The sequence below is a fragment of the Bos indicus genome, chromosome 24 (genome assembly GCF_029378745.1).
Source record: "Bos indicus isolate NIAB-ARS_2022 breed Sahiwal x Tharparkar chromosome 24, NIAB-ARS_B.indTharparkar_mat_pri_1.0, whole genome shotgun sequence".
Taxonomy (NCBI): domain Eukaryota; kingdom Metazoa; phylum Chordata; class Mammalia; order Artiodactyla; family Bovidae; genus Bos; species Bos indicus.
Genome location: NC_091783.1, coordinates 47,266,439 through 47,279,616, shown reverse-complemented (window position 1 = coordinate 47,279,616; position 13,178 = coordinate 47,266,439). Strand labels below are relative to the sequence as shown.

Sequence of the window (13,178 nt, the reverse complement as noted above, 5' to 3'; positions counted from 1 at the left end):
AGGAGAACAAAACATAAATATACTGGGAATGTGAGGAATGTCTCAAACAAGACACAAAATATTGCTTAATTGAGTGGCTATAATTTTATTTCCTTCGCTGCTTTTACCTCATATCAGCCATAGTTCATATTACATTCTAGAGGGCTGAGTGTTTCTTTAAATGTAAAATAGACTTATATCACTAGAATTCTGAATTTAATCTTGTAATAATGAAGGTAAGTAACATAACTGGATTTAATGGAGAGGCAAATCTAAATAATATTATACATGTAGTCCAGTTTCAGTTGTTTGAATTTTCTAGCATATCAAGTGAGATGGACTTTCATTCAAAGCCTCGGTATTGAAAAGTATTTTTCAAGTTTCAGGTAGAATTCTCAAGGGTCATATTTCCATTCAGTGCAATTATTTCTGATGCTTCTTAGTAGTTACTGGGAAATTACCCAGAGTAATAGTTTTCATTTAGTTAGTTAATCTTATTTGTGATTTATAATGAGATATTTGATCGCTGTAGTTAAATGAAAAGTTACATTGAACTAGCTTGTAATCACATTCTTGTTTGTGACCTTGGACGTAAGAATACCATATTATTAAATGCAAGTTTTTTTTTTAACTTCTTAAGTCAAATGTCACATAGGAACCTCAGAGACTAGCTGTAGCAACAGTCTAGTGTGATCATCTGTTCTGTCCTCAAATGCTTTCTAATGGGCCTTAGGAATGCTGTATCCCAGAAGCGCCACACTGCTGGGGAGGATGGAGACCTTTTCTCCTCAGGGCAGATCCACTGACATTCAAATCGCTAGGCACAATGAAGGGTAAGGGTCTCCATTACACATCTGTCTCCAAGTTTAGCTCACCTGGAGAGTTTTGCTTGTTTTTATCTTACAGATTCCCTATGCAGCGAGCTTGATCAGGAAAGAAAAGCTTGGTGCCCATCTCAGCAAAAGCTAAAAGGTGAGCTCACCAGAGAAAACTCTCTGAGTTGCTTGCTTGTGTTCCTCACTGATGTACTTGATGGTAGCCCCCTGGCACCGGGAGCTGGGTGGTGCTGCATCCTGTGTTTAAGCTGATACACTGCTGAACTTCATTCTGGGCCTGGGACTTCCTTAATAAAAAGCTAAGTGCATCTTACAAATTCTGCAGAAATTTTCTAAAGCTAAGGAAATTCTCAAGTCAGTCTTGCACATGTGATCTTCATTCTGTTTTGAGGTTTTCTGCTCCTTCTGGTTCCTCCTAACACCCCGATTCCCGGTATGCTGAAGGAAATCAAAATGTCTAAAGCCGTGCTTATTATGTTTCTTCTTCTTTGCTCTCTTCTTTGCTCAAATTCTTGCTGAAATCCAGCTTTCAGTGAGTTACTGGCAGATGGTGCTGTGAATAACCGCAGGCGACATAGACCTTCGAGAACTTCTTCTGCACGTTTAGCCATTCATTCTTTTATAAAACAGTCCTTGTTTCTCTACAGATGAAGCCGGATCCAATGTCACATATCTGGCAACAATTTAAAAGACAAGAATTCTGGACACCTAGGGGAAAGAAGACAGTAAAAGTTCAATGACCGTATTCAGTTCAGTTCAGTTCAGTTCAATCGCTCAGTCGTGTCCGACTCTTTGTGACCCCATGAACTGCAGCACGCCAGGCCTCCCTGTCCATCACCAACTCCCGGAGTTTACCCAAACTCATGTCCATTGAGTCGGTGAAGCCATCCAACCATCTCATCTTCTGTCGTCCCCTTCTCCCCATGCCCTCAATCTTTCCCAGCATCAGGGTCTTTTCCAATGAGTCAGATCTTCGCATCAGGTGGCCAAAATATTGGAGTTTCAGCTTCAACATCAGTCCTTGCTATGAACACCCAGGACTAATCTCCTTTAGGATGGACTTGTTGAATCTCCTTGCAGTCCAAGGGACTCTCAAGAGTCTTCTCCAACACCACAGTTCAAAATACTCAGAATATACCTAAACATTTCAAAAACAACTTTTTATGATATAGAAGAAGATATATATAATTATTAGAACTGAAAGAATGCAAAGCTAGGACACTGTTGTTTTTGTAGAAATACGTTAAAATGACCTAGCAGCTAGAACAGCTAAATCAGTGAAAAACTCAGATGTCAGAAGTGGTGTTTGTGCGTGCTCGTGGCCAACTAGGATTGTGGTCATTTATCAATTTTATTCATTCCCATCTGAATAATTCTACCCACTCCTTCCCTCTGGAACCTATTTTCAATTCAATAGAATTTATTGGCAAAAAAGAAAAATAATTCTATGCAATGCAGGTTCGTGGTTCCTTTTCTTTCCTTCATGTTTCTCTTCTGCCTATCACAAGCTTCCTCTACTATGCACGCATGACAGTTCTACTTCTTGCCATCATCTTTATTAGTGATGTATGCATGCATGCTAAGAGGCTTCAGTCAGGTCCAACTGTTTGTGACCTTGTGGACTGTAGCACACCAGGCTGTTCTGTCCAGGGGATTCTCCAGGCAGAAATACTGGAGTGGGTTGCCATGCCCTCCTCCAGGGGATCTTCCCGACCCAGGGATCGAACCCACGTCTCTTACATCTCCTGCATTGGCAGGTGGGTTCTTTACCACTAGCACTGTCTGGGAAGCCCCTTATTAGTGATAATCTTCAGTATTTGTCTTAAACAATTGTACGTATGTCACATTTCATTAGGAGCTCAAAATTCTTTCCAAGACAATCTCTCATTCATATGCTTTCCCTTAATTTTATGCACAGGGACTCGAGATACGGTGAAGAGAGATATGATGTTTTATGTCTCTGTTGCAAAACCAGGAAGAGATTCTAGGCTTCCTGACTTTAAGTGCAGTATCCCATGGATGGAGGAGCCTGGTAGGCTGCAGTCCATGGGGTCGCTAAAAGTTGGACATGACTGAGCGACTTCACTTTCACTTTTCACTTTCCTGCATTGGAGAAGGAAATGGCAACCCACTCCAGTGTTCTTGCCTGGAGAATCCCAGGGACGGGGGAGCCTGGTGGGCTGCCATCTATGGGGTCGCACAGAGTTGGACACTACTGAAGTGACTTAGCAGCAGCAGCAACTTAGTCCTTATACAGTGACTTCTGTGAGCAGATGTTTAGCAACAGAGTTGCTTGGATAATAAGTCATTCTGTTTTGAGACACTCAGATATTGTCATTCTGTTTCCGTCTCCATGAAGTCATACACTTACACAAATGCACCTGTGAGTTTGGCTTCATTCTGTACATTCAGGTATTTGTCTTAAGTCTGAAGTTGATTTGAGTGCTTTCTTTCTCACTTTTATAGACCAGGTTTGTCCCAGCAGTGTGAAATAAGTAATTTTAGGACATTAAGTCTAATAAATCTTAATGCAGGGTATCAAGGTAATCAGAGCAAGAATCATCCAAAGGAATACTGATAAGCCCATATATATAAAAGCTTGAAAATATCAAACTACTTTTCTTTCAAATCAAAGAGTAAATACTGGAATGTGCTTTTAAAGTAACCTTTTCACTGAAGTATAGCACAGTCACCAAAGGCTACAAATCACCGAGTTCTACAAGTCGTGAAGTCAAGAACTCAAAGCTCAGTGAACTCGCTTGGGTTCTAACACCTTGTGCCTCTTTCCAGTCACTCCCCTGACCCCAGAAGACTGGGTTTGCTTGTTTTTGAACTTTAGCAAAGGACATTATAGGGAACATTCTCTTGTATCTGGCTTTTTTCACTCCACCTTTGTGATACATCCATTAGACTGTAGTTTGATTTATACTTAGGGACTTCAATAAACTCTTTTTACCCGTCCACTTCCCCAATTCATCTTCTCTACTTGTCGCACATGAGCTGCTCTCCACCTACAAAATGAAGACCTACCACCCAGAAACCACGCCTTTGATGGTGGCATAGTGTACAGTGAGGTGGGAAAAAAAAAGATTGATTTGTGTTTAGTAAGTAATGCTTCCTCCATGCTGGTTTTGTTTCCATCCTTGCAGACAACAGGGATTTCTCTAAGTAGACCCTGGTGCTTTCAGAAGATTAGTGGTTACTTAAATGCTGAGCTAAATCAGCCAAGCAGAGAATCACAACCATATTGTTAGAGGCAGTATTTGATTCTCAACATGCCAAGCCTGCAAGGAATTACCCCAGGAGAGATGACAAAATAAAAATCATTACACCAAGGGAGAGAGACAAATTCTGTCTTGCTGAGTGACCACAGGTTTCCAAATTAGGGACTGATGCATTAATGTCTTACGCAAGAGTGACCTTAAGGTAGTGTGCTGTGTTCTTGCCACCCAGTGGATTCCAGTGTGACTATTAGGAGGAGGAAGCTTTTCAAAACCACAGGCAGTCCACTTAATAAGCTGAGCAAGTACTGCCACATATCACTGCTCTACAAATCTTGTTTGTCCTGCATTAGGACACCAGAGATTCCATGTCAAATTAAAATAAAAGTCCACCCATACCAAGGGACTAACTATGCAGTTCCATTAGAAGAGCCAAATTGTGTTTTTAACAAGACCAACCTCAAAATTTAGGTGTATACACTGAATAACTCTTAATTTTCCCTTGATAACTCCTTACAGATCCATTATCCATGGATTCATCGAAACCTTTCTTCAACCTAGGCATAGCTCCCTTTGGGGCAATGAATTCTATTTGTTTAGCTGCCAGCTGTGTAAACTGTAGTTTATTTATTTTCAACTACCTCCTAAAACAAGCCCTTGTTGGTTAGACATTGTACTGTTCTGTGCATTCGCTTTATCATGAGCTCACAAGTACAATGGAAGTGATTTGAAAAATATTGCAACATGTTGTGCAAATTATCCTTTCATCTGGAACTGTTTTTAACACCGGAATTATTCCTGATGGTCTTTCTTACCTTCAGTCATTAATGCGCCCCAGTTCCTACACAGATGTTACAGTGTAATGTGTGTGAAATCTACACCACAAATAAAAATGTCATGATGTTAACACCAATTCAATATTACTTTACATTCTTTTTCCCAAACTCCGTTTAACATTATACAAATGTCATCCCTGTGACTCAGTGAAACACTTGTGTCTTTCACAGAGAACAGGATCATTTTTTACAAGTAAAAAGTGAATCATAGGTATGGCTCATTCATAGTCATACAGAAACTTGCTGAACAAGCTGGAAATAATAATAACTGGCATTCACTGAGCACTAACCATGCCAGATACTTGGTCAAATTCTCTGCCACATTCTCTCTTTTGATCTTTACAACTCTTTATGGTTGATCCTATTACTGTCTCCATTTCATACATGAGATCACAGAGGTTCAATGAGGTCACTTAGCTAGAAAGTGACAAAGCCAGGATTCAATACAGGTCTGTTTAACACTAAGCCCCTTCTCTGTCTTTCCAGGATCATTGGGCTGGTTTTGAAAGAGTCTGGCTTCTAAATCTGACACTACTACCCTATGTCATCTTAAGGAATTTCATTTACTATCTTTGAGGCTCCTTCTTATCTATGAAATGTGGATGGCCAAACCTGATCAAAACCTCCATCAGTTGTAAATGTTGACTGTCACTCTTGAATGCCAGTCTTCTGCCAAATTCTCTCTTTCCCACAAACGAGCTGTTTTTATTAAAGTCTGTTCAAAACCCTAGATAATACCCAAGGGTATAACCCACCTACTTTTGGCCTTCTTTCTGCATTTTTCTTCATCACTGATTGCCTCTTTACATCCTTCTAGAGAGTTTGAAAATATGATTTTTTTCCCCTATGCTAACAACATCTAGCTCTTTAGTAAACTCCTATCATTTTTACTGCACTTCTGGGATAACTGCTATTAAAAAATGGCAAGAAAAAGGCCTTAAAAGGGTTTGGAGAAATTGTAATTGAACACTTTGTGTTTTCCTTTTGTAACAATCAAAAATAAAGGGTTAGGGCTGGGTAGCATGTCTATTTCTCTCCTTTGATGTCAAACAAGAGTCTCCATTGAGAATGAGAGTGTGCTACCATATTTCTGTGTGTGTGTGTGTGTGTGTGCGCACGTGCGTGCTCAGTAGCTCGGTTGTGTCTAAGTGCTTTATGTCAACTATTTTATCTTCACACCAACCTATTGAGAGAAGTACTGCTACTCTCTTCATTCTACAGCTGAGCATACTGAAATGCAGAGATGAGTCGGTTGTGTGGCCTCACTGCTAACAAGCGGCAGGATCTGACCCAGGTTGCCCACACTTCATCCACTCTTCTCTGACTTGTAACCTGAAATCATGACTTAATTCACATCTTACATTATCAGTTATAAATACACGGTTAATAAACCGATCCAGTGGTCCCATTGATGTTGAATGGCAAAACCTCCAGTCACACCTCTAGAGCTGCCCTAACACCCAGAACAAGAAAAACAGATACTACTTGGACCATCCAGCCAAAGCCAGCAGGGCACCAGTGCCTGTAACTCTGTCTGCCCCTTTACCACAGGCTGCCTGTCTTAATGTTTGCTCACAACAAATCGGAGTCTCTGGAACCCAACAAAATGACCTTACTGTGAAGTAAGGGTAGCAAACTGACAGGCTCTGGTGTAATAGTTCTAGTTTGGCTCAGTGTCAGCAGAGATGTATAATCTAAGGTAGCAGGCAAACACGTGGGGAAAGGATGATGCTTTCATGGTCACGTGTTTAAACATTTTTATCTAAACTGTACTAAAGATGTCTGCTTTTAAGGATATACTGGATATTACTTTAAATGTTTTAAAATTATCTGATTGTATCATACTGAGGTTGTCATTCTGTGCTTTTTGTCTTATCCCAGGCGCACAGAACCACTTCCTCTTGTGCTCTTGTAAGATACAGCCTGCCCCTGAGCACTTGGGACCCGCACAGAGACTGCAAATGGAAAGGGCTTGGGAATGAGATAGAAAGTCAGGTTCGGGAGAACCCAAGGACAAGTGACCTCAAAGCAGCGTGGACAACCATGTAAAATAGACCGTAGCGGCCGTTCACTCGTGGGGGGAGGGGGGAGCCAACCAGAGCAGTCAATGCTTGTCGCATCTTTTGGTGGAACCAAAGTTCGAGTCTGTGTTTTTAAAGGCCAACCGAACCCAGAGCGTGGGAGTGCTGTTAGCCAACTGGGGTGGGAAACCCATGGACAGTCCCGGGGGATCTCAGGGCTGCACAATTGGAGAGAGCAGCTCTACAAGACTGCCTTTTGCATCTGAAGAAGTGATTCTTGGAGAAAAGACAACACGAGACCTGTCCTAGGAGCGGGGATCATGTTTCAGCAGCTAGGATGGTATCGGCTGTATGAACCTGCTTTTCCTAGCAAACTGGACAGACTTGTGTGTGGCCCCTTCCTCTCTGGTACTTTGCCTGCTGTATGAATGAAGATTGTATTCCTCTGGAAATATTTTACAGTCTAATATTGAGTGTAATTAAGAATATAATCATGTTATCAAAAATGGTATTTAACTCTGTTGTAGTTTCTTTAACATTCATGTGGATAAAAAGTCTATAATAAAAAAACTATGAAGTAAAAGTTGTGTTCATGTAATTATAAACATCTGCTTAGGGGCAACACTAATACTTTTTAGAGTTATTTTGGCTTAAAATGTTTGAGTACATTATTTTTGGAAATGGAATTCCTTCAGAAATGGTTATTAAAGTCTAAGTTTGCCTTTGGCCATTGTCAGCAGCTGGAGTCCTCCCCATCATGATGGTATCTTTGTATGGATAAGGAAAGGTTATAAATTTTGACTATGTCTTCTAACAGTATTGGTGAGGCAGTCGGTAGTGTGCCTTTCTCCTTACTGTGATGTTGAATCAAAGTCCGTGAGATAATTTTATGCCAAAAATTCTGCCTCTCAGATGAAAGAGATAGGCCAAAATGGTGACCCTCTGGAGCCAGGATTTCTAAATTCTGAGTTGAATGGAAGTCTAGTGGATGTGAGAGTGGATGCTCTCCTGCCCTGGAATTGCTAAAGACCATCCTAACTGAAGAGGCATCTCACCAATGGCATCCCTTGACAGACTTCAGATGAAGTTTAAAACGCATTGCCATGATATTTAATACTTATCCCCCACCGTCTTCATTATCATGAACTATCAACACAAGCTTCACAATTAGCCCACCTTTGAGATAAATTTTCTTATCCTTATCTGCTGCATTAAGAAACCAAAGGAGGGAAACTCATTAGTGATTTTCTTCCCAGCCCATGAAGGACGGGAAGCTGGATCAGAGAAGGGATATAAACAAAGTCCTGGGGTCTGAGGACAGGTCCCCAATGACACTAGCAAAAAACAACATGAAGATGCTGCATCTGACCGCCAAGAGGAGGTTGTTCTTCCAGGAGCCCGGGCGTGGGGCTCACACAGCCTTTCGGACATGACACACATTTCTGAAACTGGCACCCATGCTTGGCACGAGGAGAGAAGTTGGTCAGTAAAGCTGATGGAGAATTGTCTCCTACAGAGGCTCTAGATTACACTTAGGGATGGAAGCCTAGCATCCTTAGCTTTGTACTCTAAGCCAATAACACCGGAGGTGACAGAAAATTACCAGGAAAGGCACAGACCTGTCTTCATGACCAGCCACCAGGGGACAGCAGAGGTCATCTTCTGCAGAAACTAAGGGACCAGATAACTTTTCAGAGTAAGAGCAGAAGCTCCAGAGGAGCAATAACTAAAGACTTGCAGATGAATTTAAAGTCTTTTTCTTAAGCAGCCATGTAAACAAGGTGGACCACAGTATATAGGGTCTCAAAGAGTCGGATACAACTGAAGTGACTTAGCACGCACGCAAGCAAGACTGAAATGTCATTTTTTTCTTTCCAGTTGCAGCTTTATTTGTCTCAGAGTTATTAGTGCTAAAATACCAGCAAATGATCTTGCAGCAAAAGAAAAATTAGAACCAGATAAATTAAAATATGTCTGAGAGCCTAGACAAGTTATTCATGGCATAGCCCTGAATTGAGTTAATGGTCAAGCTCAGAGTGGGAGACCATTGACCTCTGCTGCTAGAATGCTGAAACTACATTAGTGCCTTGTGGATCTCCAGCTAAATTCCAGGTTCCATGGAAGCCCAGCTCTGCGGCTTTCCTTGAGTGCTGGAGACTCCTGTTCCTTTTTCTCGTGGCCTCAGAGTCCCCCCATCTTTCAAGGTTTTTTGTTTTCTTTTCAATCAGACTGAGTCTTTGCCTCACAAACACTGGTGCTTATCAGTCCTCCATGCAACTCTGAAGTTACGCACGAAAATCTTCAGAAGGAAATCCAGCATATAATATGGAAACATCAATAACCCATTTATTTTCTCGTTGAGCAGAGTAAATGCCTCCTCTCTGTTCTAGCGCCGTATCCTAGCAATGCTTGATGCTTCTAAGTTGGAACAAAAAGAATTTGTCCCTAAAACTTGATGTGATTGTGTTATCTGAGCTGCCTTGTGGAGACAGACAGAACATCCATCTAGAATACCACATGGAGCTAAAAATAAAGCTACCCTCCAGAAGGACAAATAAAATCCTTGGCTCCATGAAATGACAGCCAAAAGACACTGTATTCTTTATTTCAACTATTTTATCATTCCAAGGTTAGCCCACATATTAGCAAATGTAGAATATGAGCATTGCAAATGAAAGTTCTGTTTTAATTCCAAATGAAATTATAAGATCAGAAAAGGCAATAGCAAATCAAAGCAGAAGGCCCAGCCCATTCTATTGGGATAGACCAGACAGTTCAGACTGATGCTTTTGATCCTCAGAATGCCTGAGAATTGCTCATCTATTTGCCACAGGCAAGGAGAATGGGACATCATATCCCAATTTCCTTAAACTGTGCAAGAAGTATAGCCTCAGCTCTTTGGAAAATAGACAAGAATTCTCTCCTAGCTACAGGGGATATAAATGAGAAGAGAGGAACACTTTCATTTATGGGTAAGAGTTTAAAGCAGCCTTGGTCAGCAGTGAGGAAGGTCAGAGAAGAGGAAAACCATAGCCATTCTAAGGACAGGTAACCATGTCATTCATTGGGGTAAAAGTGAAAGTGTTAGTTGCTCAGTCATGTCCGACTTTTTGCGATCCCATGGATTGCAGCCTGCCAGCCTCCTCTGTTCATGGAATTCCCCAGACAAGAATACTGGAGTAGGTAGCCATGCTCTTCTCCAGGGGATCTTCCCCACCCAGGAATCAAACCTGGGTCTCCCGCACTGCAGGTACTTCCAGCCAATTTCAGGCCGGATGAAGAGAGCTCCTTTGTCTCGCTCTACAAGTTGAGTGCACAAAGCTCAAGTGTGACCATCTTACAAGATTCCCCATACACAACTATGTCACAGTTTGCAATTATATACTCTTTCTGGGGAGGTACACACCGTAAACTATATAAGGGCAGGGAAGGTTTGTTTCAGCTCGCTACCATCTCCCTAGTGCTGAGAATAGTCTATGGCGTGCAGTAGCTATACCAAACATTCTTTGCTGAACAAGTTGAGTGAATCTCATTTGTTTTCTTTGGGCCACTCATAAGAGCCGCTCATTTCACTGTTACTACTTTAAACTCAAAGAATTTTGACATTTCATTTGGTTTCAGATGCCTCTATGTGGCAAATTGCTGGTTGCTCTCCAACAGACTACTCTCAGACAGCAATACACCTTGATAAAATACTGCCTTTCCCAGCTTACATGCTGTCAGATGTGGCCAAGATGGTGGAGGTAGAAATATGTGGAACTTTCAAGAGGGTCCCCTCAAAAGAGTTTGATTAGTTAGGCAGTGTCTCTCTTTCCTGATGTATGTAATGTGGAGGAAGCCTCGGAAGTCTTCTTGGACCATGAAAGTGATTTTTGAGACAGAAGGTATATGCTAGTGTGGCACAGAAGGATAATAGAAGCCTGGGTCCCTGACAGCTACTGAGCCCCCATTCCAACTCTGGAGTGTCCACTTCCAAGCTTCTTTTGTATTGGAGAGAAATGAGGTTTTATCTTGTTTAACCACTGCTATTTTAGATGTTCTGTTAACTCTAACTGATTACAAAACTCTTTTCTCTATTTGGGAGCTCTGATCAGCCAATAGTAACACAACTTCCTGTTTGTGTGACAACTTTCCAATATGTATTTATTCTGGTTACATCATTTTACCTTCTCATTAGCCCATTGATTTAGCTAAAGGAAGTCACAGGGTTTTGAAGTCTATTTAGTTGCTGAGTAAAGTCTCAAATCCAGTTCTTATGACCATGGACAGCTTTTCCTACTCAATCTCTTGGCTCCATCATCACAGCTGAGCAGGATTACAACCTGTCTGGTATCCCTGACTGCAATATAGACTGGTAAAGATGAGGGGCCCTGATGCTGGGAAAGACTGAAGACAAAAGGAGAAGGGGCAGCAGAGGGTGAGATGGTTGGATAGCATCACTGACTCAATGGACATGAATATGAGCAAACTCAAATTGATAGTGAAGGACAGAGGAGCCTGGTGTGTTGCAGTCCATGGGATCAAGAGTCAGACATGACTTAGCGACTGAACAATAACAAAGATGGGGGCAGGGGCTGGACCTGAACTTGATCTGCTCCCCACAGTAGCACAGAAACTGGGTTGGGAAGGTACATTGTTGGAAAGGCAAGTAAAGCCATGACCAGATACCTAGCCAGGACCCCACAAGGGAATAGAGCTCCATAGCACAGGCGTCTCTGAAGCAGGAGGCTGTTGATCATCATTACCCATGATAACAGGCCCCTGCTGCTGACCTGGCCTTCATGGGCAGATTTCAGCCTCAGGGAAAAACACCACTGAGAACAAATAGTGTGGTGAGGAGCAAGCTCACTCCTTGAGGCTGGGATGGGCCAGGCGGAGAGAGATTTGGCTCAGGAACCCATATGGACACTGGTTCTCCTATTCAGAGGGCAGCAAGGTAAGCTTGGGATCAGATGGTAGCCCTGAGACTCCAGACTTGGGCCACCACACAAGACTAGAAGAGAGCTAAAGCTTTGCAAGTGCTTCTTGACTCCAGGCTCTGAAGCAGTATTATGGCTTTGGGAGGGGGAATAGAAAGAGGGCTGGTTTAGAGCTGAGAAGGGATGGGAAGAACAATAAGAGCTGAAAATATTTTCTGCAAATTTCCAGACCAGGCCCAGTATACATGTAATTTAGAGGTAATAAAATCAAGTTACCTAAAGTAAATAATCATTCTGAAAATTCACAACTCGGTCCTAAATTAAGAACTTCCCTGAAAGCGTTGGTAATGTCTGGAGTTTTCAAATAATAAAATTCATTCTTCTCATCCAACTTTTATATCATCTCACTATTAAGGACAGTGGCTTCCTGCATGATTGTTAATGATGGCTTTCTTTATTATATTTTAGACCATTTAGCAAAGTTTATTGATTTATACTTCCTTGTAATTAGTTGTAGTGATTAAAATAGCTTTTATGGCCCTCTAGAGATTGACTTTATAAAGAATCAACATTTCCCCCAAATCATGTGCTTTAAAAACATGGTTAAATACTCTTTGAATTCAATACTAAACCATCATTGGTGAAACTGTGATTTTATATGTAGTTGCTTTCTCATCCCTCTACTTATATGGCACTATCACCCAATTACTTGGCAGCCAGTAATAATAAAAGCAGCCAACTTTCAAGGAGTGATGACAGTAAGCAGAACATTGTACTAAGTGTCTTAAAGCATTATTTCATTTAATCCTCTCAATAACCCTCTGAGGCAGAGACTACAGTTCTTAACTATTTAATTGAAACTGGAAGGAGTTAAGTCACTCAGCTGGTAAGTGGAAAATTAGAAATTTGAACCTTTCACCATTGTGACATTAACCTCTGCTTTTAACCACTAAACTCCGCTGCTTGCTACTGAGTGAGCCAAGCAAGACGCCCTGTGCATGGGTGAATTGGGAGCCCCCTGACTGACATAATCTGAAGGGTGCTGGAGACCGCTTGTAAACAAAAATATCTCCCCTCACCAACTTCACTTGAAGCTGAAATCCCACCAGTTAGCATGATTTTTTTGACTTAGGTATTATATGTTTCTAGAAAGATAAACTCTCTAAGACACTGCTACTTGAAGTATAGTCTGTCACAGAGCTAGAACAATAAAAATGAAAATACAGAAATAAATCCTAGTGACCTTGGGTTAGGCAATGTTTCCTTAATTATAATACTTAAAGCAGAAGAGACAAAAGAAAAATAGGTAAATTGGACTTCATGAAAATTACAAACTTTGGTGCTATAGATGATACCATCAAAAAAG

General features: G+C 41.3%; 1 protein-coding gene across 1 annotated transcript in view; it reads left to right on the top strand.

The window, feature by feature from the left end:
• SKOR2 (SKI family transcriptional corepressor 2) overlaps positions 1-7,430 on the top strand; it is a 41,585-nt gene extending 34,155 nt beyond the window's left edge. Inside the window, exons 7-8 of the mRNA XM_070778595.1 lie at positions 886-951; positions 6,754-7,430. Coding sequence (XP_070634696.1) covers positions 886-948 — 63 coding nt within the window. The 3' untranslated portion in view covers positions 949-951; positions 6,754-7,430. The remainder of the gene's footprint in view (positions 1-885; positions 952-6,753) is intronic.
• The last annotated feature ends 5,748 nt before the right edge of the window (positions 7,431-13,178 follow it).